At 48.7% G+C, this 26,553-nt stretch overlaps 1 protein-coding gene across 2 annotated transcripts; it reads left to right on the forward strand.

Moving 5' to 3' along the window:
- The first annotated feature begins 1,024 nt into the window (after positions 1–1,024).
- PRXL2A (peroxiredoxin like 2A) lies at positions 1,025–19,794 on the forward strand. 2 transcript variants are annotated; one of them, XM_066349304.1, is made up of 6 exons: positions 1,025–1,182; positions 11,510–11,672; positions 13,296–13,387; positions 15,411–15,551; positions 16,121–16,285; positions 18,923–19,794. In XM_066349304.1, the coding sequence occupies exons 1-6, from the start codon at positions 1,147–1,149 to the stop codon at positions 19,034–19,036; spliced, it is 711 nt and encodes a 236-aa protein (XP_066205401.1). In that variant the 5' UTR covers positions 1,025–1,146; the 3' UTR covers positions 19,037–19,794. The 2 variants fall into 2 exon arrangements, with proteins under 2 accessions (XP_066205401.1, XP_066205403.1); XM_066349306.1 differs by having other exon boundaries at positions 1,050–1,182; positions 11,493–11,672.
- Positions 19,795–26,553: the final 6,759 nt, after the last annotated feature.

Here is a 26,553-nt window from a genome sequence, read left to right on the forward strand (position 1 = left end):
GCTGGCCCTGGGTCAGGCTCTGGGTTCCAAAGGTGAAGCAAAGGATCTCACAGTGAGTTAAGGGGAGATGTCTTGAATAGATCCTATAGCTTCACAGGTTTACAAGGAACCTGGAGTCGGAGCAGGTCAGGGAGGTAAATCAGGGAAGCTTTTGGACTTGTACACCAGTAGACAGTTCCCAGGTGAGGTGGGCAGAGGGCACAGCAGGCAGATGGCCACCTCTTACCAGCGAAGGTGTCAGTCCTACTCTGCTACTTCATTGCATACTGCCCTGTGACTGATTAAACTGTTGTCCTAGTGATACATTAACTGACATATTGTGAATCAGTTCTTCCTATTTCTGAAAAGATGTTTGCCAAGTCACCTGTTTTTATAAAACAGTGTAGTCACAATATATGAGGAGTAAAAGAATGAGTGAATGAAGAGATCAATGAGTCAGGAACAAACTATACCATGTTACTTAAAATCTGAGAGGGGTCGGCAACGTCCCAGAAGCCAGTCTCCAGCCAGCCCCCTCCACCCTCTGCCCAATGGCCAGCATTTTGGGATGAACTAGAAATGTGAGATGGGGTCAGAGGCTGGCAATTCTCAAGCTGTTCCTAAAGCTTGAAGGGGCACTCATTGGAATGCGTTGGTCCTAAAGATTCCCCCTGATGCCAAAAATAAGTAAATAAGCCATTAAAAAAAAAAAAAAAAAACTACTCAGGACTGAAAGGTGGCCGTCCTCAGCTACAGGACAGGCATGCTCAGATCCCATTAGGGCAGTCCTTTTGCTCCAGAAAGGGCCTCTCAGAAAGGAATCAGGAGTTGGGGGTCACCACACGCGAAGGGCTGAAGGCAGCTGAGGCTGTGAGAACGCGGTACAGCACTTGAACGGCCCTCAGGGCCGCGGACACCCGCTGTCGGGCTGCGCGCTGGAAGGACCACCCGCGAGGTGTGCTGGGCACGGAGCCGGAGCTCCTCCCACGGGGCGGAGCAATGTCACGTGGGCGCGGCGCGGTGGCGCAGGCGCAGGCGCCGGGTCCACCCTGGACCCGTGGGGCGGGGAAGAGCTCGGCCGTCCAGCCCCCAGTGTCGGGCGCGGGAGAAGGCGGGCGGGAGGGAAGCGCGAGCGGGACGCGTTGCACTCAGGGCTCTGCGAGGCACATGACCTCCGCGAAGGTGGGCCCCGCCTCCGCGCAGGTGAGGAAACTGAGGCAGAACCGGGTCGGCGGTGCGCGGATTGATTAGCTTCGGGGTTTGTTCTGTCTACAGAGGGGTGAAGCCCCTTCCCAGCCCGCCGGGCGCGGCCGCACCTGCGAAGGCCTGAGTGACCCCTCCCCCCACGCCTCGCTCAGAGGACGACGGCCCTCTCGGTCCCGCGGCGCCGGTCCGCCCGCCCCGGCGCGCCCGGGTCAGTGGAAAAACCCCGCGTTCGGGGTCAGAGCCCCGGGGCCGAATCGGCGCCGCCGGCTAGCGAGGAGCCCCCGCCTGCCCCGTCCCCAGGCTTGGAGTGAGGCCGACGACACTGACCTGTCTGAGTTGCTGGAACAGAGAATGGAGAAAGGACTTTGCCTTGGCGCGTGGGTCCCTCGGGGCCGAGCCGTGGGTGGTGGGGGGAGAGAGGGCTGCCGGGGGTGGGCAGGCGGAGCGCCTCGGAGGGAGCCGGTAGAGGCTGCGGGACCTGGCGGCCTCGCTCTGCACTTGCATAGGGTGCTGTGTTTTATGGGACCACGACTTCGAGCCTTTTCAGAGTCACACAGGCACCTGTTTGCCAGCCACCCCAAAGGATACAAACTCTTGACACGATTGGAACGAGCCCAAGTATACATTGTAAAACACCGAGCTGAAGTCTGGGAACGAAAAGGCGAACAGAGGCACCAATACAGGAGGGTGTTGCTGAGATCGGAAGGTGGAAGGAGACGCTAAAAATAGTTAAGGCCCCGCCTGACCAATGGGCGAGGGCCTTGGGAGGCAGCACACCTGGGGAGGCAGCACACCTGGGGAGGCAGCACATCTGGCGAGTCCCCAAATCAGACTAGGTCAGGCCCAGCTCAGTCTGCGCCTCTTTTACTTACCACACCATGCTCTTTCCTCAGCCTCATCACTAGACCTCAGTTTCTGTTTTCCTTTGAGCTTCCCAGATGAATTAAGAAAGAGAAGAATTACTGAGGACTTACTTTGAAAAGCATTGTCTGGTGGCCAGCTTGTATATACTGGGATGCTCCTGCTTTGGGCCAACCTTGGAGACTTGAGAATTGGGATTCAAAATGTGAACCCCAACTCCTTGGAACTCCTTGGTCATCAGAAATTCTTCATTTCATGAACAAACAACACTGAAGGGGCAATTATTGACTGATTTAGAAGAATTTATACCTTACATTTGTGCCAGTCTGCAAGGTAGCTTGCAAAGCACCACCTATACATTTAATCCTTTGATTCTTGCAACGCTGTAGAAGGTGATTCAGGAGTTGCCCTGTTTACTGATGCAAAGAACAATGCCTTGTCCAGGTTCTTACAGCTTGGAGAAATTTGAATTATATTTTGGTATCGGTCCGGCCCGTCCCATGTCCCCCTCCTTTGTAAGGCATGCCATTTAGTTGAGATCTTATGCATCGTTCCTGAAGGGGTTCAGAAGACGTTTCTGATGCTTGTCTTACCAGCTTTTATCACTGAAATGGTGCTTGGAGAGTTTGGTGAGGACTGGAATTTTGGGGTTTGTAACCTCATGCCCTGTGGGTATCCCGGAAGTAAAGCGGCTCTTGCCGCTGTGAAATCTCTGTGAAATGCTGAGCAGAGTGATTCCAAGTCTGCCTCTGCTGAGGCTTGTGTGGTAACAGCTGTGTGGGGGCACTGTGAGGGAACCAGCCTCGCCTCTGAGCCCAGTGGCCCCTGGCACAGGGAGGTTACAACTGGGCGGTGCCCTTTGCCTTTTCTGTGCTGCTAGTGTAGAAGGACGTGTTGTTGGGCTGCAGATGGGGCAGCAGGGAGTATGTGTTGTGGAGAGGGCTGTTAGGTCAGGCGTGCCTGAGACAAGCCAGAGGTCCTTCCGAACCTAAAACTTCACCCAGGAGGCAGGTCTACAGTGACTCAACTGGAGAAGTTGTTCAGTATTTTGGGTTCTTCAAATGTCCTACCGTTGTGGGAGAATGAGTGGATTTGAGCCCTGCAAAGAAGAGAAAGACAATGTAGCCTTACAATTCTGATGCTTTCCTGCGTTGTTCATTGCTTCTTACATGTTCTTCCTGACAAGCCTTCAAAATCCCCTTGTTTTTAAGGAAACATTGAGGTCAGAGGGACAAGGTGACCTGAGAGTCAAAGAGTAAGAACCCAGGGTTTTTGTCCGGAAGCATGGTGTTTTTTGTTATTGCCCTTGCTTTCCCATCCACACCCGTGTAACTTGGTAGATGAAGAACTCTGAGCCTAGTCAGGAGGCTGTACAAGTGAGGGGCAGAAAGGCCAGCTGTTTGGGGCTCTGTCGCTTTAGGATCACTGATCTGTATAAGGACCTCTCCTAGCCCCCACAGCCTTCTCTCACCCAGGGCAGTGCCTCAGAGTTGTCCAGTAGCTGATTATGTCCCTTGTTCTGCTTTCAGCATGCGTTCAGAAATTTCTGAATCTGGCATCTGAGAGGTGAGCTGGATCAGAACTAGGCAGGCAGCTCATTGCAAGTGGCTCATTCTATGATACTTGATATTGAGGGTGGGTAGGAGCAAATTCTCTAGTGCTCATGAGGCCCTACGTGCCCATATCACCAGGCTGCTTGACTGGCATTTTTAAGCCTTTGTCGTTGGCATTCAAAATTGATAGGACCTTGCTCCTGTGGGTCGAAAAGATGCATAATGGCTTCTCATCTGAGAATGGACAGCATGACCCTTAGGAACACATTTGGCTTTGGCTTATAAGCTGCTTGCAAAGCACTGGGCTTGAGAAAGGCTGGCCTTCTCTCTAGCCACCAGATTCCCAGGCCCAGTTCAGGGGCAGATTTGCTTTCAGTCTTTTTCAGGCCAGTGAGTAGACTTCAGAACCTGCAGGCCCCTACCTGAGCCCTGAGCCCTGACCTCACACCCCACTGCACTATCCTAGGCTCTGTAGGAGTATCCAATGCAGGAGGGTCATGGACTGTGAGTTGGCAATACCAGCACAGTCGCTACCAAACCTCTCCCATATGATCCTGTACTAGCTAGCCCCTTCTCTGGGACTTTGTTTCCTTATTTACTCAATGAAGGAGGGGCTAAACCAGAGCTCTGAGGGGAGGAGAGGGGAGCAGGAGAGCAAAGAAGGGAGGTGAAGCATCCTTTCCAGGCTTGTGCAGAGGGCCCGAGGCGAGGAGGCCCATGCGCACCCTTGGTTTCCCTTGTTTCTCTCGGCACCCCTTCTGCCCTGCCTCTGCCTCAGGCCAGCTCACTGAGGAGGGAGGTTTCCCTGGGTGGGGCTGTCTCTACTTGTTTCAGGCATGAAGTAACCCACCCAGTGATGGTACTTCGTTGTAAGACTTGATCAGTTGCTGCCCAGAGACGATTCCTTGAACAGGCAGGAGTTGGGCTGGGGAAGCTGGGAATGAGAGTACACACCCAGCCGGAGGGCCATTGCAGCCAGTGTCCCCATAGCTTTCTGCACATCAGATCCTGGAGTCGCAGTCAAGCGGTACTTTAGTATCTTTGGATGTCAGAACTGAGGTCACCTCATCGATTTCCAGTTGCTTTCTCTCTGAGTACAGAAGAGAGGCCCAGGCCCAGAGTGCCTGCACATCTTATATTGGATTGCTCTGCCAGTGAGCAGTGGAGCCGGTATAAGCCTCAGGGTCCTGAAACCCAGGCCTGAGTATTTTCTTTAAGGTCATGCCAGCAGTGCCCACAGTTACCTTCCATACTGAGCTGAGATTGGGTGACTGCAGATTAGTTGCAACTCTACCCCACTATGGAGTTTAAAGAGTAAAAAATTCAGATCATGTCATGAGATGTTTAAAGCCTGCTAATTACTAGGACTTGTGTTAAATGCTGGAGATGCAGGAATGAATAAGACAGTGACCTCTGCCCTCATATTGCATCACCATATTGTGTAGACAGACATGAAAGAACTCAAATACACCAAGTCCATTTGCTTGTGCAATGTGCAAGGGTATGTGTGCATTTGCATATGCATGGCTGCTATATAATCAGCAGTGAGGGAGCAGTCTGGACTTTCCAGGAAGGCTTTGGAGAGAAAGTGTGACTTGTTCTGGGCCTTTACCTAGCTGGCATGGTGGGGAAGGTGTTCTAGGTAAGGGAAGCAACAGGAGCAACAGTGCAGAGCCTAACAGAACATGTTCTATAGTCCCTGCATATTGAGTGGTCTGGCGAGGTGGCTGCACTGGCAGGGACGAGGCTGAATGGTGAGCTGAAGCCAAGCTGTGGAGGGCTCCATTGACATGCTGAAGAGTTCATTGTGAACATCCAGAAGCAAAGGGAAGAGGGGATAATAAGGTCAGTGTGTTACTTTACAGCGTGAAGAACAAGTTGTAGAGGACCTGACTAGAGCCAAGCCCAGCTCCGTCGTGTGGTGACTGAAATGGGCCTGAAGTAGTAGGGGCCTGGGAATAACAGCAGCAAATGAGGTTAAGAAGGGGATGAGTAGCAAACACATTTTCCTGACTGACTGGATGTGGGCAGCGAGGGAGCAGGAAGAGTAAAATGTGAGTCTCTGTGTCCGACTTGAGCAGTTGGGTAGATGTTTGTGTCGCTCGTTGAGCTAGGGAACTCCAGAAGAGAAACTGACTTAGCGGAGGTGATTTGTGGACATAGTGCAACAGAAATAACCTACAGAACACCCAAGTGGAAACTGAGTCAGGGATGGCAGTAGAACCTGGAAGTCCATTTCAAGGTAGTGAGTGAAGTACCAGAAGTTGTGAGGTTGCCCAAGAAGGGAGAGTGGCTTGAGAGGAACCACTGAAGTGGCAGAAAATGAAGGGAAGGCAAAGGAGGTAAAGAAGAGACAGCAGGTGAGGGGCCCCAGTGGTGCCAGCCGACTTCCTGGGTGTGGGTGGAGAATGGGGCGAGGGTGTGAGCTGTATGAGCAGCCACGAGGAAGGGAACCCTTCCTTTGATTTGAGCTAGTGTGACACATGCGCTGGATTAAGGGCTTCACTTTCTTAGACTGCACCGGAGAGCAGAGAGGGAGGCTGTTGGCACTTCATAAATGTTATAATCTGCATGACTGCAGATGACTCACACTTCACTTTACTTTTTGAAGAGCTAGAGGGCCCTGGCAGCTTTCCATTTTGATATTTTCTGGAAATTGACTATTGGCAGCTGAAGGAGCCCCAGGGTTTCTGGGTGGCCTGGTCCTGTCCATGGTGGAGCCAGTGAGCCGAGGGCCACAGTCAGGACTTGAGAGCTCCGCCTCCAGCCCTCCCCTGCCGATTCCTCCTCCCTGCTCACTGGTAAGCCTCTGTCCGCAGAAGCAGGAGTGTGGACGCTGTGAATGGTGAGTGCCTTGGGCCCAGGTTGTGACCTGCCCAAGGTTGAGGACATGGGACCATATGTCGGGGAGGGAAGATGCCTTGTGACACTCTGGGCTGAAGGAAAGACCCACTGTAAATTGAAATGGGAAGGAGAGGGTAGAGTTATGATGAACCAGGAATGTGCAGACTCCATACTGAGCTGATTTTGATAGAGTCAGGGTGCCACTGGGGTGCTTTAGGAGCCTTAGCATTCACCTTGGCCAGCACCCCTCGTTTTGGAGTTGAGGAGAATGAGGCCGGGGTGGGAGGGGAGTGAGAGCCGTGGTGGAATCAACCCAGTGTGCCTAAGGGGCCTCACTGGGTCCCTCCCCGGCACCCTGCTCTTCCCAGACCGGAGCTGCCACTCTGAGCTGCCACAGCTGTTGCTGGTTTGTGGTCTTACCAGCATCACCTTCTTGTGTGGAAGGGAGAAGACAGATCAGATAAGGCCCTCGGTGGGGAACTAGGTACTGTAGCCTGTCAGGTGAGGGATGGCTCTTCTGTAAACCACCTTGCTATATTATCTTTCAGAGAAACTGACCCTTTCCTTCAAGGAAGGGGCTGGAAAGGAAGGAAAGAGAAGGGACATCTGTCATATGGGAAATTTCCTTTAGAATAAACACGGTTTTACTGTATTTGATGACGGAAAAAATAAGTTGAGCTTTTTAAATTCTCTTGAAGACAAAATGAATGTTACCCCTTGACCTCCAGAAACCCACACAGGAACGTGAGGGGAGGCAAGGTATGCTAGTAGAAAGACTGCCAGCTTTGGAGTCGCAGTGATCTGGGTCCCGGCTGCAGTACTGCTGCCTGCTGGCTCTGTGACACTGGAGGAGGTACTGAACTTCTCTGAGCTTCAGTGTTGTCAGCTTTAAAACAGACGATCTCTGCATCATAAGACAGTTGAAGAAGTGAATTACGGTAGGTCATGTAACACTAAGTAAATGCTGGTTTACTGGCCTCCCAGTTTTAGCCTCAGAGACCCATAATGAAATGCGTTGTTCCCTGTAAACACCAAGGCTCCCTCTACTCCAGCCCCTTTTTTTTGTAGGTGGGAATAGCTGTGATTCACGGTTCAGGGGCAGTTCCCATTGTGCAGCAAGTTGTAGTGGCACCTACTCTAGGACATGCCAGGATGGACGTTGCTTTGTAGCTCATGGGGCCTTGGTCAAGGGGCTGCACCTACACACTTTCTAGGTGTTTGTGCAGTCAGTTTTTACTGCTGTCCGCCGATAGAAGAGCTAGCAGCAAGAGGCCCCCGAGGGCATGTGTTCATGGGGAGGCTGGCTCCGACCTCCAGTGCTGGCTAACAGCCTGAGGATGAGGTCCATGCTCCCTGCTCACACTTTCTTGGTCCTAGCCAGCAGTGGGGTGTGGTGCTAAACATTGCTCCTGGTTGTGGAGCCCGCATCTTGTACTCCACCTCTTGAACTTGAGGTTGAGAGTTGGGGGCATTTGGGACATAGAAGTCTGCGTTCTCAGAGTGCCTGGGCACTGACAGGCACCCCAGCCAGCCTGTCGTTTCTCAGGTTTATTCAGCCAAGCCCGACCTAGCTCTTTCATTATGCCCCTACTGACCTGTGTGGCTCCAAAGACACTTTCTTGTGGCTGCCTCTGTGGCTGCCCAGAGCAGCCCTACACTGCCACCGTCCCATGTTCACAGCTTTCCCCAGCTGCCTTACCTTTGCTCTTGAATTTCTGTTATCTGGGTACCAGGCCTGTATCTCCTTTAGGATTGTGCATCACTTAGTTTTATGTCCACCTAAATTGCCATTGATTAGAAAGTTCCATGTTAAATAAATATTTGGAAATAAATGGTGAGTCTAGTTGGGTTTGATTCCCTTGTACTCTTTTTTTTTTTAATTTTATTTATTTATTTATTTATTTTTACAGGGACAAAGATAGAGTCAGAGAGAGGGATAGATAGGGACAGATAGGAACAGAGAGAGATGAGAAGCATCAATCATCAGTTTTTCATTGCAACACCTTAGTTGTTCAGTGATTGCTTTCTCATATGTGCCTTGACTGTGGGGCTACAGCAGACCGAGTAACCCCTTGCTCGAGCCAGCGACCTTGGGTCCCAGCTGGTGAGCTTTTGTTGTTGTTGTTGTTGTTGTTCAAGCCAGATGAGCCTGCGCTCAAGCTGGCAACCTCGGGGTCTCGAACCTGGGTCCTTCCGCATCCCAGTCCGGCGCTCTATCCACTGCGCCACCGCCTGGTCAGGCGATTCCCTTGTACTCTTGAGGAAACAGGCTACATGATGGTTGACAGAGCCTGTTGGCTTCTAAGAATAGCTACTGTGTGTTAGAAGGATGTTAGTTAGAGCTGACTGTAAGGGTCGCTGGACTTCCTGAATGCACTGATGTGTCCCAGGAGTTGAAGCAGTTCCTTTTGTAGGGTAGATATAAGCAGGCCTTTGAGTACTGATGTAGAAAGGTTATCAGATCTGCGATCAGGGACCACAACATGTGCTCCTGAATCATGCACACATGTCAGAAATCCAAGGGTGTTTTGGAAGTGTGTCAGGTACAGTGTTTGTTCCAGATGCTGGGGAGTCTCTTGTTTATGGCAGGCGGGGAGAGCTATGGCTTCCCTCCTATTGTTTGGTGAACTGTAATCCAGTAATGTATAACTTTGCTACGTAAAAGAAATGGAGGCCAGCCCATGGAAAGTTCTTTCCTGCTTGGCCCAAGAACTCTGGCTTCCTATAAGACCTCATCTTCATCAGTCTATTTTACTAAATTCATTTCAGCACATATTTATGGAGAACTCACAGCATACCACACAGGTTCTGTGCTAGGCACAGGAAGTTCAGATCTAAACGGAAGAGCAGTTCAGAGAAACTGGCAGATAGATCCAAGTCTTGTGCCAAGCACGTTAGAGGGATAACGGGTGCAGTACGGGCACTGCCGCAGTGGGGGTGAGTGAATGCTTCTTGGGCTGGGAGTTGGGGTAGGCAGCGCATCTGGGAAGGCTTTGTGAAGCGGTGTCTGAGTCTTGAAGAGTAGAATGAATGGGGTGGGACATTCCAGGCAGGGCTGCGGAGATGCATGCGTTCAGTCTTTGGCTCTCACTGTCGCCATCACTACTCTCCCACAATGAGTTGAGGAACAGAAGTCAGGGCCTGGAGGAAGGCCCAGCTCTCCAAGGCCAACCTGCTCTTGTGGCCAACTAAGCACAAAGTCCTGAATTCTTTGCTCCAAGACAATGCTTCTCAGACTTTAATGTGCATAGGACTGCTGCCAAATCTGATTAAAGTGCAATGTATGACTCCTTAGTTCAGAGGTAAGGCTGGAGACGCTGCGTTCCTACACAATGACAGGGCCGCCCGTCCATGAGACCACATGTTGAGCAGTGAGGTTATAAGAAACTTCTCTCCCAGCTGGAGTCCCTCACATCAGAGCTACCATAGCAGCAGCACCTCCCCCAACACACACTCTGGCCTCCCCCTCATTTTCCTCTCCCCTAATATACAGAGAGGCCAAATTCTTCTTTCTTAAATGCTGTTTTCATTTGGTCATTCCTGCCCCCACCTAGAAGTTCTTTTTTATTTCTTAACTCAAGTTGGAACTTCCCAGGCTGACTTAAGCACTAGTCTGGCCTATCCCCTCCCCTCACCCCAAGTCATCACTACCAAGTTGCGCCTAGCCCCACCCCAGACTGGCAGATCCCTCACAGCTCCCTCCCTTGGCAGTGGAATGCAGATTGCCAGGCGTTTGCTTAATTCTTTGGAGAAATCCTCTCTCCAGCGAAATCTTCAGGGGAGAGGAAAGTCTTTCAGTTAGATGGGCCATACACACACCGGGTTTAAACCTGGGAATCTCAACACAGAGAACTATGCTGGTACCTAGGGATGAATGCTCCAGTATAAGTCAGATCCGTAGGGTGGTGAGAGGGCCAAATGCAAAGGGAGACTTTGTAAGTGGATGACATTCAAAGGAAGGCTGGGTGGGGTCCTGCTGCTGTTACAGCAGTGCGCTCCTTCCAGGAGCTCCCACGTGTAAGCACAAGGCTTCCCAACTGGAGAAAGGCTTAGTGAGGTACCACCTGCACTCACACAAGGCTGGGCTTTGTTTCCCAGGACCTGCCTGGAGCTCCATATCAATTTGAAAACCACCTGCCCGATGCAGACAGCCTTTGCCCAGCCTCTCTGGAGCAGATGCCCAGCACCATGCTCCTTACATATGCCTCCTCCCAGTCTTTCCATTCTTTCAACAGACGTCTGTATATTCTGTTCACAGGGGAGTTGTCAGATTAGATACTGGGGTTTAATGGTGGCCATCTCTATATAAATAGGTGGTAGATGTTCAGAAGATACCCGCTTTCTTGTCGACTATGGTTCTATGCATTGCTTCTTTTTTGTGTTTACTTTGTTTTCACATGAGCTTGTTTTATTCTTATAATGGATAAAAAGTAAAGCTATTCTGAGCTCGGACACATGTCCTACCATGAGGAAGGCTCTGCTGGAAACTGTCTGGGGCCTGGGTGATAGGGCATGGTCTCCATGTCTGAGGGATTCACAAAGAGGAGGAAGGGGAGGGTAACAGAACAGTGTGATTGGTGGATGAGGTATGCAGCCTGTGATCACAGAAGAGAAAGCTGCCCCTCCCTGGGGAGGTGATAGCGGAAACTCCTGGACTGTGGTGGAAAGGAGGAAAAAGAGGGAGTAGTCAGCCACAAAGGGCACAGCACAGATGAGCACCACAGAGCTGGGAGGCTACAACACTGGGCAGGGAGAGGGAATAGGAGTGAGTGTCTGAGAGGGCTGTCAGTTCTCTGGTACCGTTCGCCTCACTGGTGAGCTCCTTGGGGAGGAGCCTCTGTGTGTGTGTTGTGTCCAGCTCCTGTAGTGGCAGGTGCTCAGCAGCCCTTGTCCAGGCTCCTCTGTGAGTCTGCTGCTCCTTCCCCTCGCCTCTGGCCGCCTGGTGGCTGCCCAGCTGGAGACTTGCACTTCAGGAGATCAGATTCCAGCTATCGCTGTCAGCTATCGTGTGAGCGCAGTAACGTTATCTTCCTTCCTCTCAATCTCCAGAAATGTCTTTCCTCCAGGACCCAAGTTTCTTCACCATGGGAATGTGGTCGATCGGTGCGGGGGCCTTGGGGGCCGCTGCCCTGGCTCTGCTTCTGGCCAACACAGACATGTTTCTGTCCAAGTCGCAGCAGGCAACCCTGCAGTACCTGGAGGAGATAGATCTGAAAACCCTGGAGACGGGTAAGCAGTGGCCTCTGGTCTCAGCACTTTTCCAAGATGCTGGGATGCAGGCTTACTTCATCTATCCTTTGTAAAATAACTTTTTTTTTAATTGAAAAAGTAATATAAGAACATTCAGAAAAATTTAATAACTTTTAAAATTACTAATTCCATTACCCTAGCAGTAATTATTATTTTTGCATGTTTTCATATTATTATATATTTGTGATCAGGCTGTACTTGATATTTTACAGTTTAGCCTTTTTTGTTTTACCAAAATCACTTTTCACTTTCTATTGCTGTCCAGCTATGATGATAATTGCTCCATAATATTGAGTAATACCGTATCACCGTTTACTAGACCAGCCACTCCAGAGCGTGTTCTGAGAAACTTGGGCTTCTGAGTCCTCACGAAATGGGAGCTCCTGAGTCAGATGAGTTTGAGAAGCACTGTGTGTGCAGTCCGTGCTCCCGCGCTCGGCACAGGGCTGCTCGCTGCCAGGAGGTGCCGGTTGTTTCGGGTACAGGCGGGGCCAGCCCTGCCTGAGGTGTGCTGTGGCTCGGGGAGCACAAGGTCACACTTCTAGAACGGGCCTGCCTCTCCCTCTTCCTGGGGAGACCCTGGCGTCCCTGGCAGGTAGCCAAGAGCTGCACATGGGCACACGGTAGCTCTGTCCCCTCGTGTGCTCTCAGCTTGGAGCTGTAGCTCGGGGACTTCACCAGTGTGGGCAGAGCTGGCATGAGAGTGTGGAGAAAGCTGGGGATCGCTGCCTGGGCGCTCTCCAGATCAGCCCCCCAAAGGAAGGCCGTTGTCATCTGCTCAGTCAGTGAGAGGCTGTCAACAGAAAGCAGGCACTAGGACTGCGATTCATGCTGCAGGTCACCTTGCTAAGGGATGAGCAGCCCTGCAGAGAGAGACCTATTGTGCTTTGTTCAACCTATGGCTTCCCAGGCTCACCCCCCAACCCTTTTGTCATAACATCCCATGGGGACATGGATTCCTGTGAAAATGTTAAAATAGAACGGGTTCATAGTTATTGACCCCTCAAACCCTGCATTATCAGACACCGTAGTGAGCGCTTACGTCCATCTGTTGGTACTCCCTTCGGCCCAGTGCTGGACACCTGCATACAAACGAGGAGACGGAGGTCCAGGGGGGAGGCTGGCATGGCCGAGGTCACCCGGCTGGATGCAGACTCGCGCTGGCCTGGGAGCCGGGCTTGAGCTGCCCCAGGCACTTCCTTGTTAGATGTCTCCTGCCCGCCCCTGTGGATAATGTTGTAGCTTACACACTTAGGGTAAATTTTCTTTTTCAATTTTCTGTTGGCTGAATCCCTTTGAATACTTTTTTTAAAAGTTGGGATTTTCTTAGCTGCCATTTTTGCAGAAATGTTTTATATTTGGACATCAGTTTGAAAATATATTTTTATGGAGGAAGGGCCTTTGGAGTATACAGGGTATACATAGGGTCCTCCGCACTCTATTAACTTTCCTCAGAGGGTGACTGTTCCTTGCCTGCGTTTCCCGTTTGCCTTTCCTACACGGGAAATGCCTGTCCAGGCTCCCTGCTACTGCCGGTACCACTTACGAACCGCTGGGTGGTCAGAGCAGAGATGACACTGAATTCCCTTTTCTTCTCCTCAGAACCGAGGACTTTCAAAGCAAAGGAGCTCTGGGAAAAGAACGGAGCTGTGATCATGGCTGTGCGGAGACCAGGCTGTTTTCTCTGTCGAGAGGTGAGTGCATTTGAAGATCTTTTTAGAGAAAAGAACCCATGTAAGTGGGGGCCCGTGCATTTCCAGCCTGGACCAAGGACCTGTAACCCACTTTAGCTTTTGACCAATATTGGTCCATTTTTATTCTCTCTAGGTATTACATTTGACTCATTCTCTGCTTCTGTTCATTTAACAACTCACCATATCCCAGGGTTAGCAACACACTTGACTTTCATTATCACTCCCAGACCCTTCCAGCCTGTACGGCCTGTGTCCTGGACTATCTTCCTGTTGAACCAAGGACAGGGGACCAGGCCCAGTTCCGCGCAGTTGTTGTCTGTTCGCACATAAGGAAGGTTGTCAGGGGAAGGTAGGGTCCAGCCTGCTCACTTTACAGATAGGTAAACCAAGGGCCAGACTGGTTTGGTCACACAAGTCAATCGGTGATCATTTAAATCCAGAAGGTTCCAGTGGTAACTGCTCTTGGCCTATGCCTGGGCAAAGTGTTCTGTGGTCAAAGTGTTCTGTGGAAGTGTGTTTCCAGAAGGATGGTCGGATGGCAGGCTGAGCTGTTTTGAGTGGCCTGTGGAGGAAGTATGTGACAGTCCCCTTCATGGCTTTGTACACTCAAAGACCAGAGTAAAGAGCCCAGGAAAATGAGTAAACCTTTCCTTTCACACACAGGTGGTCTTTGACCACATCAGACCTGGAGTCCTCTGCTCTCAGGCAAAGCTTGCCACTCACTGAAGCTCTTCACGAAAACATTGTAATGAACTCTTCTTCATTCTAGTTTTCTTGGAAAATAAAGAAAAATTAGATGTAGTTTCCACTCCACAGCAATGTGTTTGTGTTAGAGGCGAGGGAGCTGCACTTGAAAGGATCTCCTGCTATTTCTTTATCCTAACACTGACTGTAAAAGAGGAATTTGTTCTTAGCTTCGAAGCCTTACCAGGACACAGGCTATCTTACGTCATCATCCACTGTGCAGTTCATGAGCGTCCGGGGTGTCCGTAACTTCTCAGCTCAGCTGCATCTCCTCATTGTCCACCTTCCCCTGCAGATCTTCCACCTGGCATCTGGTGCCTTGCATAGACCCAGCCATGTGCTGGGCACTGAGGGAGACGAGCAATGGAAGACATGGTTTCTAACTAAGAGACACTTGGGAACTTAAAAGACAAGCCTCAAAGTCCTGGCCAGCTAGCTCGGGTGGTTGGAGCATCAGCCTGATGTGTAAAGGTTGCAGGTTCAATCCCTGGTCAGGGCACATACAGGAAGAGATTAATGTTTCTCTCTCTCTCTCTCTCCCTCCCTCCCCTTCCCCCTCCCTCCTTTTCTTTCTTCCTCCTCTCTCTAAAATCTATTTTTTTAAAGACCAATTTGCATTGCTTAAAAAAAAAAGAATGCTCAACGTAGTGGTAGCACACAGACTCAGTATAGAAACGTCACAAAGCAGGAAAGATTGGGTATGCAGAGAGACCCAGGGCTTCATTTCAGGCTGGACTAGCCAGGGAGAACTTCTTAGAACGGGGATCCCATCTGGAGGGGAGGATATGAGCTGGCGAGAGAAGGAAGGTGATGTGCGGAGGGGAAGCCAGCTGGGCACAGGGGTAGAGACTGCTGTCCCCGGGGCCTGCAGGGGTTTGTCCAGTGGGCCCTTTGCCATTCTGGTCCAGTGCGGAGGCGGGGCTGCAAGGTGAGTTAGAGGAGAAGTGTCGTAGCTAGGGCAGAGGGCCGTGTTTGGGTGAGTCTCTTAGTTACCAGATGCTCCCTGAGCAGTGGTTAGGACAGCCATAATAGGAGCCTGACTGCTCCTTCCCACCACGGAGAAGACAAGTGCAGGGCTGAGGGCAGACGGCCACCCAGTGAGGTCTGGTGCCCACCTGGGACAGTGTGCTGCTGGGCGGAACAGGCCTTGCTTGTTTCTGGCATCTGTTGCCTTGGTTCTTCTGCATTTAATGCCAGTGTGCTCTGGGCCTGCGGGGAAGAGGGTGTTGGCTGCAGAGCCTCAGGAGTTTGTGCCCCTGACCTTCCCTGTTCTCTGCAGGAGGCCGCAGACCTGTCCTCCCTGAAGCCCCAGTTGGATGAGCTGGGCGTCCCTCTCTATGCCGTAGTGAAGGAGCAGATAAGGACTGAAGTGAGGGACTTCCAGCCTTACTTCAAAGGAGAAATCTTCCTGGATGAAAAGGTACACATACATGCTGTGAGCCTGTCAGACACAGACTGGTGGGATGTGCTCAGGGCTGGAGAGTTTGGTACCCGGGGTGTGCCTGGCCTGGCGCTGAAGGCTGGGCTGAGCTCCCTTTCAGCGGCCCTGAGCTTGCAGGGGCCTTCCCAGCCCTCTGAGCCGAGCCTAATTGGACACTGAAAAGCTGTCCTCTCATGTATGAATCGAGAAGTAGCAGAGACTACTTTGGGTTCCCCCCATGCCAGGGGTCCGAGCACAAGCAGCTTCCCTCAGTTTTTCCCCCTTTGCCCTCACCTCTGCAGAACATAAGACTGCAATCACCCTGCAGACAGGAGCACCCTGTCCGCATGCAGCAGTAGGTTAGAGTCGGTGATGAAAGCCCTCTCGGTCAGGCCTGCTCGAGGGCGGAAGCTGTTTCTTTGGGCAGCTGAGAGTCTCCTGGGTGGGGGTTGGGGAGGACATGGACCAGCAGGCTTTAGGTCTTTGTGTGAAACAGAGCCCTGTTGGAGCCTTTTCCCCTGGGGAAGGCAGGCACACAGCTACTCACTCGGCTCTCCTCGCTGCTGCAGAAAAAGTTCTACGGCCCTCAAAAGCGCAAGATGATGTTCATGGGGTTTGTCCGGCTGGGTGTCTGGAACAACTTTCTCCGAGCCTGGAACGGAGGCTTCTCTGGAAACTTGGAAGGCGAAGGCTTCATCCTCGGGGGAGTTTTTGTGGTGGGACCAGGAGAGCAGGTGAGTCCCTGGTGTTCACTTGTGGGCCTGTGGGTGTCAGTGTCTGCGAGCCTGAGACCCCGATGGGGGTGACTTTCTCTACTCGGAGTCTCCCAGTCTTGCTTCCAGAAAGCCAGGGAATGTGAGGAAGGGAAAGGGAGAAGTCGTCATGTGTTACACGTCTCCTCACTCCTCACAGTAGCGCCGTGCTCACAGCTTTGCCGGCGAGGGTAGGGACTGCACCAAAGAGCGCAAGTCCCCAGTGGCAGTGCTGGGGCCTGAGCCCAGGCTTCTTACAGCCAGGCCTGTCTTCTATGCTTCAACAAAAGCAGTGTTTTCTATCAAGAATGTACTCTTTTCCCGTGTTCCTAGGGCCTCAGGGATGGGCAGTAGAGAAAAGTGAAGGTGACGGAAGGATTGGGAACTGGCCTGTGCAGGGGAAGTAGCAAGGAAGTGTGGGGGAGACGGAGCTTCCACTGGGGGCCCGGGAGTCAGAGCTGCCCCGGAGGAGCAGTCGACTTCTCGTTACATGGCTGTGAGGGTCCTGGCTGTGAGGGTCCAGAGTAACTTGGAGACGTAGGGGAAGGTGTGGGAGATGAGATCTTGGTGTGCCCAGGAGGCAGGAGGGTGGGTGCTCCGCATCAGACCGTGGGCAGCCTCGAGTCGGCTGATGCCCTTGCACTGGAGGGCAGAGCCCGCAGAGGCTGGGAGCACGCAGGGCCGGGTGGGGTGAAGTGGGTGCAAGCTCGAGGGCCTGCGTCTAGGCTGCTCTCTGACATCCTTAGCAGGACAGACATTGACAGTTGGCCTCATCTGTAAAAAGACAGGATTGTCTGCATCGGTCGATCTCACTGCTAACACTGATAATTACATATACTTTTCCTAATTTGGGAGGGATAAAAGTTAATGGGAATACAAATACTTCCATTATTAACTTTATTTCTAATATCTTCCTTTAAAGCTTGCTATCTGCTTCTGCTGGGCTGTATTAGAATCTAGCAGGAATTGGTGTCTGATTTGACATAAACCTATTTGCTAACTTTCTGCTCAATACTGAAATGTTGTCCTGATGAGGCCAGTGAGTGCCTGCCTTCTCCCAGGTGCTCGTAGACATGAGCTCATGTCTTCTTCACAACCAGTCTGGGATGTTAGGTTTTATTCTCATCTGCGTGTTAGGAAATGGCCTAGAGGTATGAAATACCAGGCAAAAATGGGCTGCTAGTAAGTGGCACCGTGGAGACAGAACTCAGTGGCTCAGGTCTGCCCTGCTCCAGAAACCCGATACTTCTCACACCCATAACTTCTCTCAGGAGTGGTCCCCAAACACCCCTTCGATGCCCTTGCCCTTGGGCATGCCACTTCCTCAGAGCATGCTCGGCCTCTTCCCACTCTGGCTCTGGAAGTCCTTCCACTGCCTATCTCTGCCTCCCTTCAGCCTCCAGGGCAGGGCTCGGCTCACCTGCCAGCCTCTCTTGCCTGGCAGAGACTCCTCTGGTGCTCCCGGCTCCCCAAGCCTAGCAGGCACGCTCCTGGTGTTGCCAGGTGTGGTGTTTGCCTTTGTCCGTGCTCCCTGCAGCTCATGCCTCCTTCCTTCCTGCCCGGAGCTTCAGGACTGGCCTCCATATTTCCTTGGAGCCAGGTGCCACTCAGTGGGGAGTCCTTTGTAACCATCTTTAAAATATAATTACTTAAAGAAGTGATGTGCTTTCCACATAAATATTTTGAAACCTAAGCAGTAAAAGGGAAAGCCATTCTATAAGCTCGACCACCAGGGACAACCCATTAGAACAGAGCTGAGTTGAGAGGCCTTTTGTGTTGTTTTGTTTCCAGAAAATGGTATCTTACTAAACTAGATGATTTTCAATAACTGTATACCATGATCACTCCCCACGTTGTTTAGATTCCTCCTCAGTGTCGGGGTCTGCATGCTGCCTTCCAGGCAAGGAAACATAGTCACTGCAGTGTGTTGGGCTTTCTGTGTCCTTTGAAGTCTTTATAAATATTGGTACAAAGAACATGTTTACAGATGTTTACTTTTTTAATTTGAGTTCCTAGATGTCATGGGTCAAAGAACTCTTTAACAAGGACTCCTTGATTCTCATCTCAAACCCATTATTTACCTTTCTTACCATTTCAGGGTACTTTGGGGTGTCCTGTGCCTTAGTGCATTTTTTAATCATAGTATTGGAAGTGAGAGGAGCCCTCAACTCCTTAGGAAAACTTAAGTTTAGAGAAGGTCTCTTTTCTTTAGCTAGTCATTCAGTGCCTGCCAGGAGCTGACCTCTGCGCTGCACTTCCACGCTTCTGGCTTGTGTGTAAGTTCATTCAGGTCCCTTCATCTGGAATGTTCTTTTACCTCACTTCTACTCTTAGACATCCTGGTTATCTCTGCGGTATTATCTGTGAAGCCTTCCTCGACTGCCCGGTGGTATTTGGTCTCTCCTGACTTCTTGCTCCCAAAGCACTGCTTGTACAGTCCAAGTTCTGTGGCGTAGCTGTCCCCGATCTACCTCCCCAAAAGGGAAGAGTCAGGCCTGCTTCTGGCCTCTGTTCCCAATGGGCCGAGCGTGAGGCTTAACGGATAGCTCCCACTCAGCGTCTGTCTCATGAATGAATGACTCAGAAGGAGGACTGATGTTCCCTCTCCTTTCCTTTTAGGGCATTCTTCTCGAGCACCAAGAGAAAGAATTTGGAGATAAAGTAAACCCAGCTTCTGTTCTGGAAGCTGCTAAGAAGATCAAACCACAGACTTCAGCCTCAGAGAGAAAATGATTGTGTGAAAACGCCCAGTGCAGGGATAACTAGGGGGCTCGCCTGTTCACAGGATGTTATGTTTCCGCTTGTGTCGGGTCAGACCCGTTTATGGCATATTCTCAGTATAGATTATTAATGCATTTTAGTATTGGACTCTGTTTAGGCTCAATAAAACAAAATAACCCCCAAATAAGGACTGATAAAAATCTAAGAAATGAGTGAGGGGTATTTCAGCTAAAGCCCAGAAAATATGAGGCTTAAAGTTGACTGGTACACCTCATTACAAACCTATATGGTGTTTGAGGTGTTGTTATTTGAAATGAGTTTTATCCTACTCTGTGGTGGTGCGGTGGATAGAATGTCAACCAGGAATGCTGAGATCGCCAGTTCAAAACCCTGGGCTTGCCCTGTCCAAGCACATATGAGAAGCAGCTAGTATGAATTGATGCTTCCTGTTTCTCCCCCTCCTCTCTCTCCTCTCTCTAAAAACATTTAAAAAAATAAGTGAGTTTTATTATCATGTCTTTAAAAATCTGAGAAAAATTGATTGACTATAGGATTAAGGATCTAAAGTTTTTGGCTTGTGTGTTTTCTATTAATGACTTGTTATAAAATGTCAAAGTAATACATAGAGGAATTGATGTGCTCTGAATGGCTTGATAAAGGTAGATTATAAAATGAAATCTGTTTCTTGTCTTCCATTCTAACCTCAGAGGTTTGTTTTTCTAGAAAATATGATGATCTCTGGCTCTAATAAAATTATACATCAGAAATTACCTGTGATACAAGTTTTTCTGATAAAGCTAACAATAAAAATATTTACCATAACGATGGCTGGTTTAAATCATCCGTGCCAAAGACACTGACTGTGGAAAGTCAGTCTCCGTAGGCATGGGGGTAGGGGGCTGGTTCAGGGCTGAGACGGTGATCGGGTCTTCCTGTGGTGGCAGCTCTGTGAGGTTTGCACGGACCTGTGAAGGGCTAGGATTCTGCAGATTCGAGGAACGCTCTTCAGTTACTTGAACTGGGTCAGTACAGTGAGTCATCCTCCCATAGTTGGAAGCCCTGGGTCTACCCCTAGTGATAAGATAACTCAGATGAAATTTCTTTGGTGCCTGGAAAACACTTGATTCTGAAATGGCTCTCTTGCAACTAAAGAAGAGTAGCCAGCCCCTGTAAAGGACAGTGCAGCGACAGACGCAGAAAGAGAAACCGTTATGACTTCCCCACCCACTGTTCTACATGTGCAGTGGTCCTCTTTCCCTGCTTAGTATGGCATTATGGAAGGAGTACCACATGGAGTCATGAGATCGTTTCAAGTTCTGGTTTATCTGTGTGACTTTGAGCGAACTCTGGTCTTCAGATTTCTCACTGGTCAAACGCGCATAGTAATTCCCGTCTACCACTCAGGACTGTTTATTAGAAGTCATTGAGGGAATGATAAACTGTAAAACACTGCTTCTCAAACTTTAATGTATATGCAGGTCACCTGAGGATCTTGTTAAAATGGAGACTGTTAAAGGAAAACAAAGTCAGTGGTTCTCAAACTTTTTGAAGTCGGGCACATTTAAAATCCTACAAGTAATTGTTGGTGCACCATATACAAATTTCTGAGAAATATGTTATAATAATTAAGTAAAATATTAAAGAAGAAATATATAAAGTCCAAGCGTGCTTTTATGGTAATTAAATGAAATAAATACGACAAAATTAAATTTATTCTGACATTAAAAACTTTTATGTTACATTTTTTGTTATGCTTTTTAGAATTCATAAATAAGGGGTTAAAATAAATGACAAAAATGTTATCTTTTTATATATATAGATACATTCTTAGTAAGATTTAGTAAATTTGGCAGGTCCTGGTGTGAATGTGTTTTTCCATTCTTGTGTTTATGAGAAACATGAGCCTGATGTGTCTTAGCGATTTCTTCAATGTTTGGGCATATACTTGAAAGGCAAACTCTCATTTCCTTGTCAATACATAGAAGAATTCCTCTCTTTTTACTCTTAATTTATGTTGAGGGTAGAAAATTCTAATTCACATAAATAGGATGTTGAAAATTATAGCAAAATGTTCAAAGCTTTTTTTAGATATTACCACATATTCTTCTTTTATAGAAATCCAAAAGGCTTCAAGAGACAATTCCTTATGTTTAATCATCAATCCAAAACCCCCACCATACATATCTTCTTAACTTTACCCCAAAGGATAGAAGAAACTTGCCTCCAGTCTTTCTGGAGGACATGGAGGGTAGTGTAAACAATCCAGCACCACAGTTTAACAGCCTTTTGCATCCTAATCAGGCAAGTGAAGTGGAGGGTTGGGCAGACTTTCAGCTTACAGCCAATTCCCCACACCTCTGTCCCCCAAAAATCTAAACTCCAAAAACCCTGTTGGTTTTTTGGTCCTCAACAGGCACATATTTCTCTGGAATACCATAGGGCGCACCTGGAAATCTTCTAGGGCGCACCAGTGTGCCCTGGCGCACACCTTGAGAACCATGGCACTAGTCAAACGTAGTCAAGACATTTCAGTCTGACCTGTGGTGGCACAGTGGGTAAAGCGTCGACCTGGAATGCTGAAGTTGCCAGTTCAAAACCCTGGGCTTGCCTGGTCAAGGCATATATGGGAGTTGATGCTTCCTGCTCCTCCCTTCCTTCTCTCTCCCTCTCTCTGTCTCTCTCCCTTTCTCTCTCTCTCCTCTTTAAAATGAATAAATAAAGTCTTAAAAAAAAAAGACATTTCATTCAATAACAAGGGCAGTAGAGAAGATGCCTCGGTATGAAACTGAGCTCAGCTGCGCTCTGTGCAGAGGTCACTGGAATTTTAAAGGGAGAGCGACAGAATTGGAAGGGGGAACACTCAGGGGCTTGAACAGAGTCAGCGAGGAGAAAATTACAAAAAGCAGGTTCAGCGTATTTGTCAATGTGATTAAGTTATCTGTGTCTGCTAACTGGCTAGCTTATCTCATTACCCTGCCACAGAGACTGGGAGATGGAGCCCTATCTGCACTGACGATTACATTTCAAATAGATGTCTCCTATATCCTTGAGAAAGGCACTCCTGGGTTTCAGGAGATACAAACTTCCACATATCAAAGAGACAGAGAAGGGATTTATAGTTATAAGTTTTTTTAGATGAAATCTCTAAGAAAAGGGAGGTCAGAGACCTACAGTCAGGTGTTTAGCTTGAACAAGCGAAATTCTCTTGCCAGCCTTGAGGTTTCCCAGGCTAGGAACTCACGGGAGGGCTGGGTCATCCCAGGGAAACAGCCTTGAGTTGCCACAAATCATCCTAGTATTTGTTCAAACCTTTTAATGTAGGAAGCGGACAAAGTAACTTGTGCTAGAAGTTTCACAGTTCTCAAGACTGGAGTTTCCACCTTTCTAACAAGCTACAGGGGAATTTGCTCTTCTACTGGCTTAAGGCTCACACTTTGAGAAGCAAGAACCTCAGTGACCCTACAAATCAAAGATATTGAGCCCTGTCAAGATAGCTCAGTTGGTGAGAGCATTGTCCTGAAGCCTAGAGGTTGCCAGGTCTCTCCCTGCTCAGGACACAGACAAGAACAGATCGGTGTTCCTGTCTTTCTCCCTTCCTCTCTTGCTAACATCAATAATTTTAAAAAACTTTAAAAAAAAGATATTAATACCTGTGGACTTTGGGCTTGAAGCTTCAGCAAGCCTCTGACAAGCATTAGCAGGTTCCCTTTACTTTATTTGATAAATTAAGAAGCCATAATAATGCAAACTATTGGGAGAATGCAAGGAAGAGTCCTTCCTAAAAAACTGAAGGTTCTCAGTTTGGCTACACAGTGGAACCATCTAGGGAAGTTTTTAAAAATCTGATGCCCAGGCTGTTAATCCTAATCCGAAGGGACCCAAAACATTGAAGACACAAACAAGGTCCGTCGATTACACACTATAAAGCCAGTAGCCGTGGCCAGGGCTACCAACACAGCAGCCCGGCCCATGCAGGTTCGCATTGGATTCGAACAGTCGGTAAAGAAACAACGGAGCCACAAACTGGTGGGCCATAGTCTTTAATCCTAGCTTGTACCCGGTGGGCAAGTAAAAACACACACTGGGCTCCAAAACCCAATCACATTCAGTGCTCACAAAGCTACTGATTTATCCGAGTTTCCTAGAATCAAAGGTTTCTAGCTCACCAGACTTATTCTCCTCAGTTCCCCATCTCCTTCCTTCTCCAGCGTTAAACTGCACAAACTGGCATCTCACTCAGCACTCCGCCATCTTGGCTGCTTCTCCTGGCCACATGGCCTCTTTCTGCTCTCTGCTCTGCCCCCTCTGCTCTCTCATGCTAATCTCAGGAACCAAGAGCGCAAGCTCTCGTTCTGCGTTCTGCTCCCATTTTATATTGTAACTTCACAACCTCTAATCCAATATACAAAATAGGGAAGTCTCTAATACAAAGTCACCCTCTGAGGCATGATTGGATTGTACCACCCCACATCAAAGGGTGGGAAAGTCTTAATCCCAAAACCAAGCTCCAGGCTACAAGGATTCTCAACACACATTAATATCACCTGGGCGACGGCCTCACATGGGCAACGCTATTTTTAACAAAGTGAGCATAATATATTTTATCCGCCCAACACACACCAAAGCTTTATTGTCTAGCTTGGCCAAGCGGCGGGAACTCAACAGGAATCTGAAGGAGAACGCGCCGGCCCTTTGTTCTACTTAGTTTTTATAGTTTTGTAAGCGGGAAGTATAGAAGCAAAAATTGTAATTAGGAGCCCCTTACCACTATTGGTTATAGTCATATGTCCTTTAACATGATAGGACCATGTTCAATTTGCAAGCTATACATCCTTTTGGAGAAAACAAAATTTACAAGCCAACACAATGGTAGAAAGATGTCTCTTTACATATTAAAAGTGTAAAGCCAGCAGCCAGGGCCACCATCAAAGCAGCCCGGCCCATGCAGGTTCGCATTGGATTCGGACAGTCGGTAAAGAAACAATGGAGCCAAGAACTGATGGGCTGTCATCTTTAATTCTAGCTTGCACCCGGCGGGCAAGTAAAAACACACACTGGGCTCCAAAACCCACTTACATTCAGTGCTCACAAAGCTACTGACTTATCCAAGTTTCCTAGAATCAAAGGTTTCTAGCTCACCAGCCTTATTCACCTCTGTTCCCCATCTCCTTCCTTCTCCAGCATCAAACTGCACAAACTGGCCTCTCACTCAATACTCTGCCATCTTGGCTGCTTCTCCTGGCCTACTCCACATGGCCTCCTTCTGCTCTCTGCTCTGCTTTCTCCTCTAATGATAATCTCAGGAACCAAGAGAGCAAACTCTTGTCCTGCCTCCATTTTATATTGTAGCTTCACAACCTCTAATCCAGGGGTCTCAAACTCGCAGCCTGTGGGCCGCATGCGGCCCGCCGAACAATTTTGTGCGGCCCGCAGACTAATCCACAAAGTTCAAAATATTTTGGATAAAATTAAGTAAGCCTAGGGGCCTACTTGTATTTTTCATTTCTCTAGCATCCTAGCTAGATATTAGCTTAGTTAACAGCAGTTGTGATGCGAACTACAGTTTCTGGTCGTTTTGTGACACTGAGTAAACTGCATGTACGATTGTGCTTGCTGTACTGATTATTTTTTGTTTTCAACTGCAGTGAGAAAAGTGTTGCGTAACAGTTGCCTTTTGTAGACCTAGTGCGGCCCGCCTAATGGCTGTGATCTTGCTCTGCGGCCCACATGCTGAGTTAAGTTTGAGACCCCTGCTCTAATCCAATATACAAAATAGGGAAGTCTCTAATACAAAGTCACTTCTCTGAGGCATGATTGGATTGTACCACCCCACATCAAAAAGGGTGGGAAAGGCTTAATCCCAAAACCAAGCCCCAGGCTACAAGGATTCTCAACACACATTAATATCACCTGGGCGATGGCCTCACGTGGGCAGCGCCATTTTTAACAAAGTGAGCATAATACATTTTTATCTGCCCAACAAAAAGGTATTCCTAAATTATCTAGTGTTTATCTGCCATGTCTCTGTCCAGAGTCATACGTGTTAACCACACGCATTTACATAGGAGAGGTAGTTTCGGTGGGGACAAATGCCCACAAATGGCTCATTGCTATAAGAAAAGGTTTATTTTGGCTTTTCTCTCCCTGCACCTGGCTAGTCATTCACCCTTTTCCCCACAGGCATGGTGGAATGTCTGGGGATCCATGTTTTCCTCCCCTTTGCATTTACAATACAATGCCAAGAGCCATCCTGGTTATGCCAATCACACAGTACAGAGACTATTCTCACAATTTCTCTGCACACCTTAACCCAAATTAATAAAATGTTCTCCAAGCCTCTTAAAATATTAATATTAATTCTGTAGCTTTTGGTACTTTACAACACCTGCGGGTGAAATGGCTCAGTGGCTCCTCATTCCCCCCTCTGAATGGGAGGATAAGACGCAGTATCATCTACCAAGGGGAGAGGCTGGTAGGTGGGCTGAAACGTAGGTCGACGGACCAGGAGGTTGGCGGCCTCTAGCTAGCGTTTTACCATGGTGGGATAAGTAATTATCAAGTATTGCTCTTTGTTAACTGGGCAGGTGAGATGGGTGGTTAGGCCCAGCACCTGTCCCCTGGATATAAAAAAACACCCTGTTTATATTTCGGTCTCCAACAGATATTAAAATTTCAAATTTATGTGTTGTGACTCTTACTCATCTGAATTCCCATGTTCGGATTTGGAGGCAGACTGGAAAAATATAAAATAAACAACAATAAAACAGCCAATGCTAACAGATATTATAACAAGTGTCCTAATACAAATAAGTGATTAAAACCTATTAGATTACTAAGCAAAGTCTTAACTAATACAACAGGATTTAAAATAAAAATTTTTAGTCTTAAATGTCCTTAACATGTTAATGTAATTTCACCAAGTCTATATTGACACCATTACTGCTTCATATTATTTGCAAATGAAACCTAATATCCCACTTCAGTTTGAGAAGTGTCCCAAGGGACAGGAGTCACACACGTTCAGGAAAAGTTCACAAGGCACTGGAGTTGTGGTCACATTTCCATGCTTTGCAGCTAGAGTCCAAGTCCCAATGACCACTGCTTCTAGCTGGTAACAATTCAGGTAGACTGGAAAAGCCGTCTGCAGCACGTATGGAGATGGAGCTTCTGTTTTCTTTAAACTGGAGAGGTGAACCCCGGGGTGCCTTTCTCTGGAGCTCTGCAACCATGGCGTGGTGAAGAGAACCTGGGGATACACTATGCTGGGTAGTAGAGGTAAATTCATCTAAATTAGGAGTAAATCCCAGCCTAAAATAGGTATGGGGCATTGAGGCAAGAGGAATAAAGGAAACACTAAATGTTAGGCAAAGCAGCAGAAAATAAGACTATCAACACCCACAACAGAGATCTTCGAGGGAAGATGAATAAAAAACTGAATATTCAGGCAAGGCATAATAAGTGGCCCTTGTGTCCATAAGAAAGGAGATCAGTTTACCTGCTACTTGGAAGAAATACCCTAGGCTCGTCCA

This window comes from Saccopteryx leptura, chromosome 9 (assembly GCF_036850995.1).
Source record: "Saccopteryx leptura isolate mSacLep1 chromosome 9, mSacLep1_pri_phased_curated, whole genome shotgun sequence".
Lineage (NCBI taxonomy): Eukaryota > Metazoa > Chordata > Mammalia > Chiroptera > Emballonuridae > Saccopteryx > Saccopteryx leptura.

Coding starts and splice junctions, on each gene's coding strand:
- PRXL2A (XM_066349304.1), top strand. CDS start 1,147: ATGACCTCCGCGAAGGTGGGCCCCGCCTCCGCGCAG. Junction 15,552..16,120: donor AAATCTTCCTGGATGAAAAG/GTACACATACAT, acceptor TCGCTGCTGCAG/AAAAAGTTCTACGGCCCTCA. Junction 16,286..18,922: donor TGGTGGGACCAGGAGAGCAG/GTGAGTCCCTGG, acceptor CTTTCCTTTTAG/GGCATTCTTCTCGAGCACCA.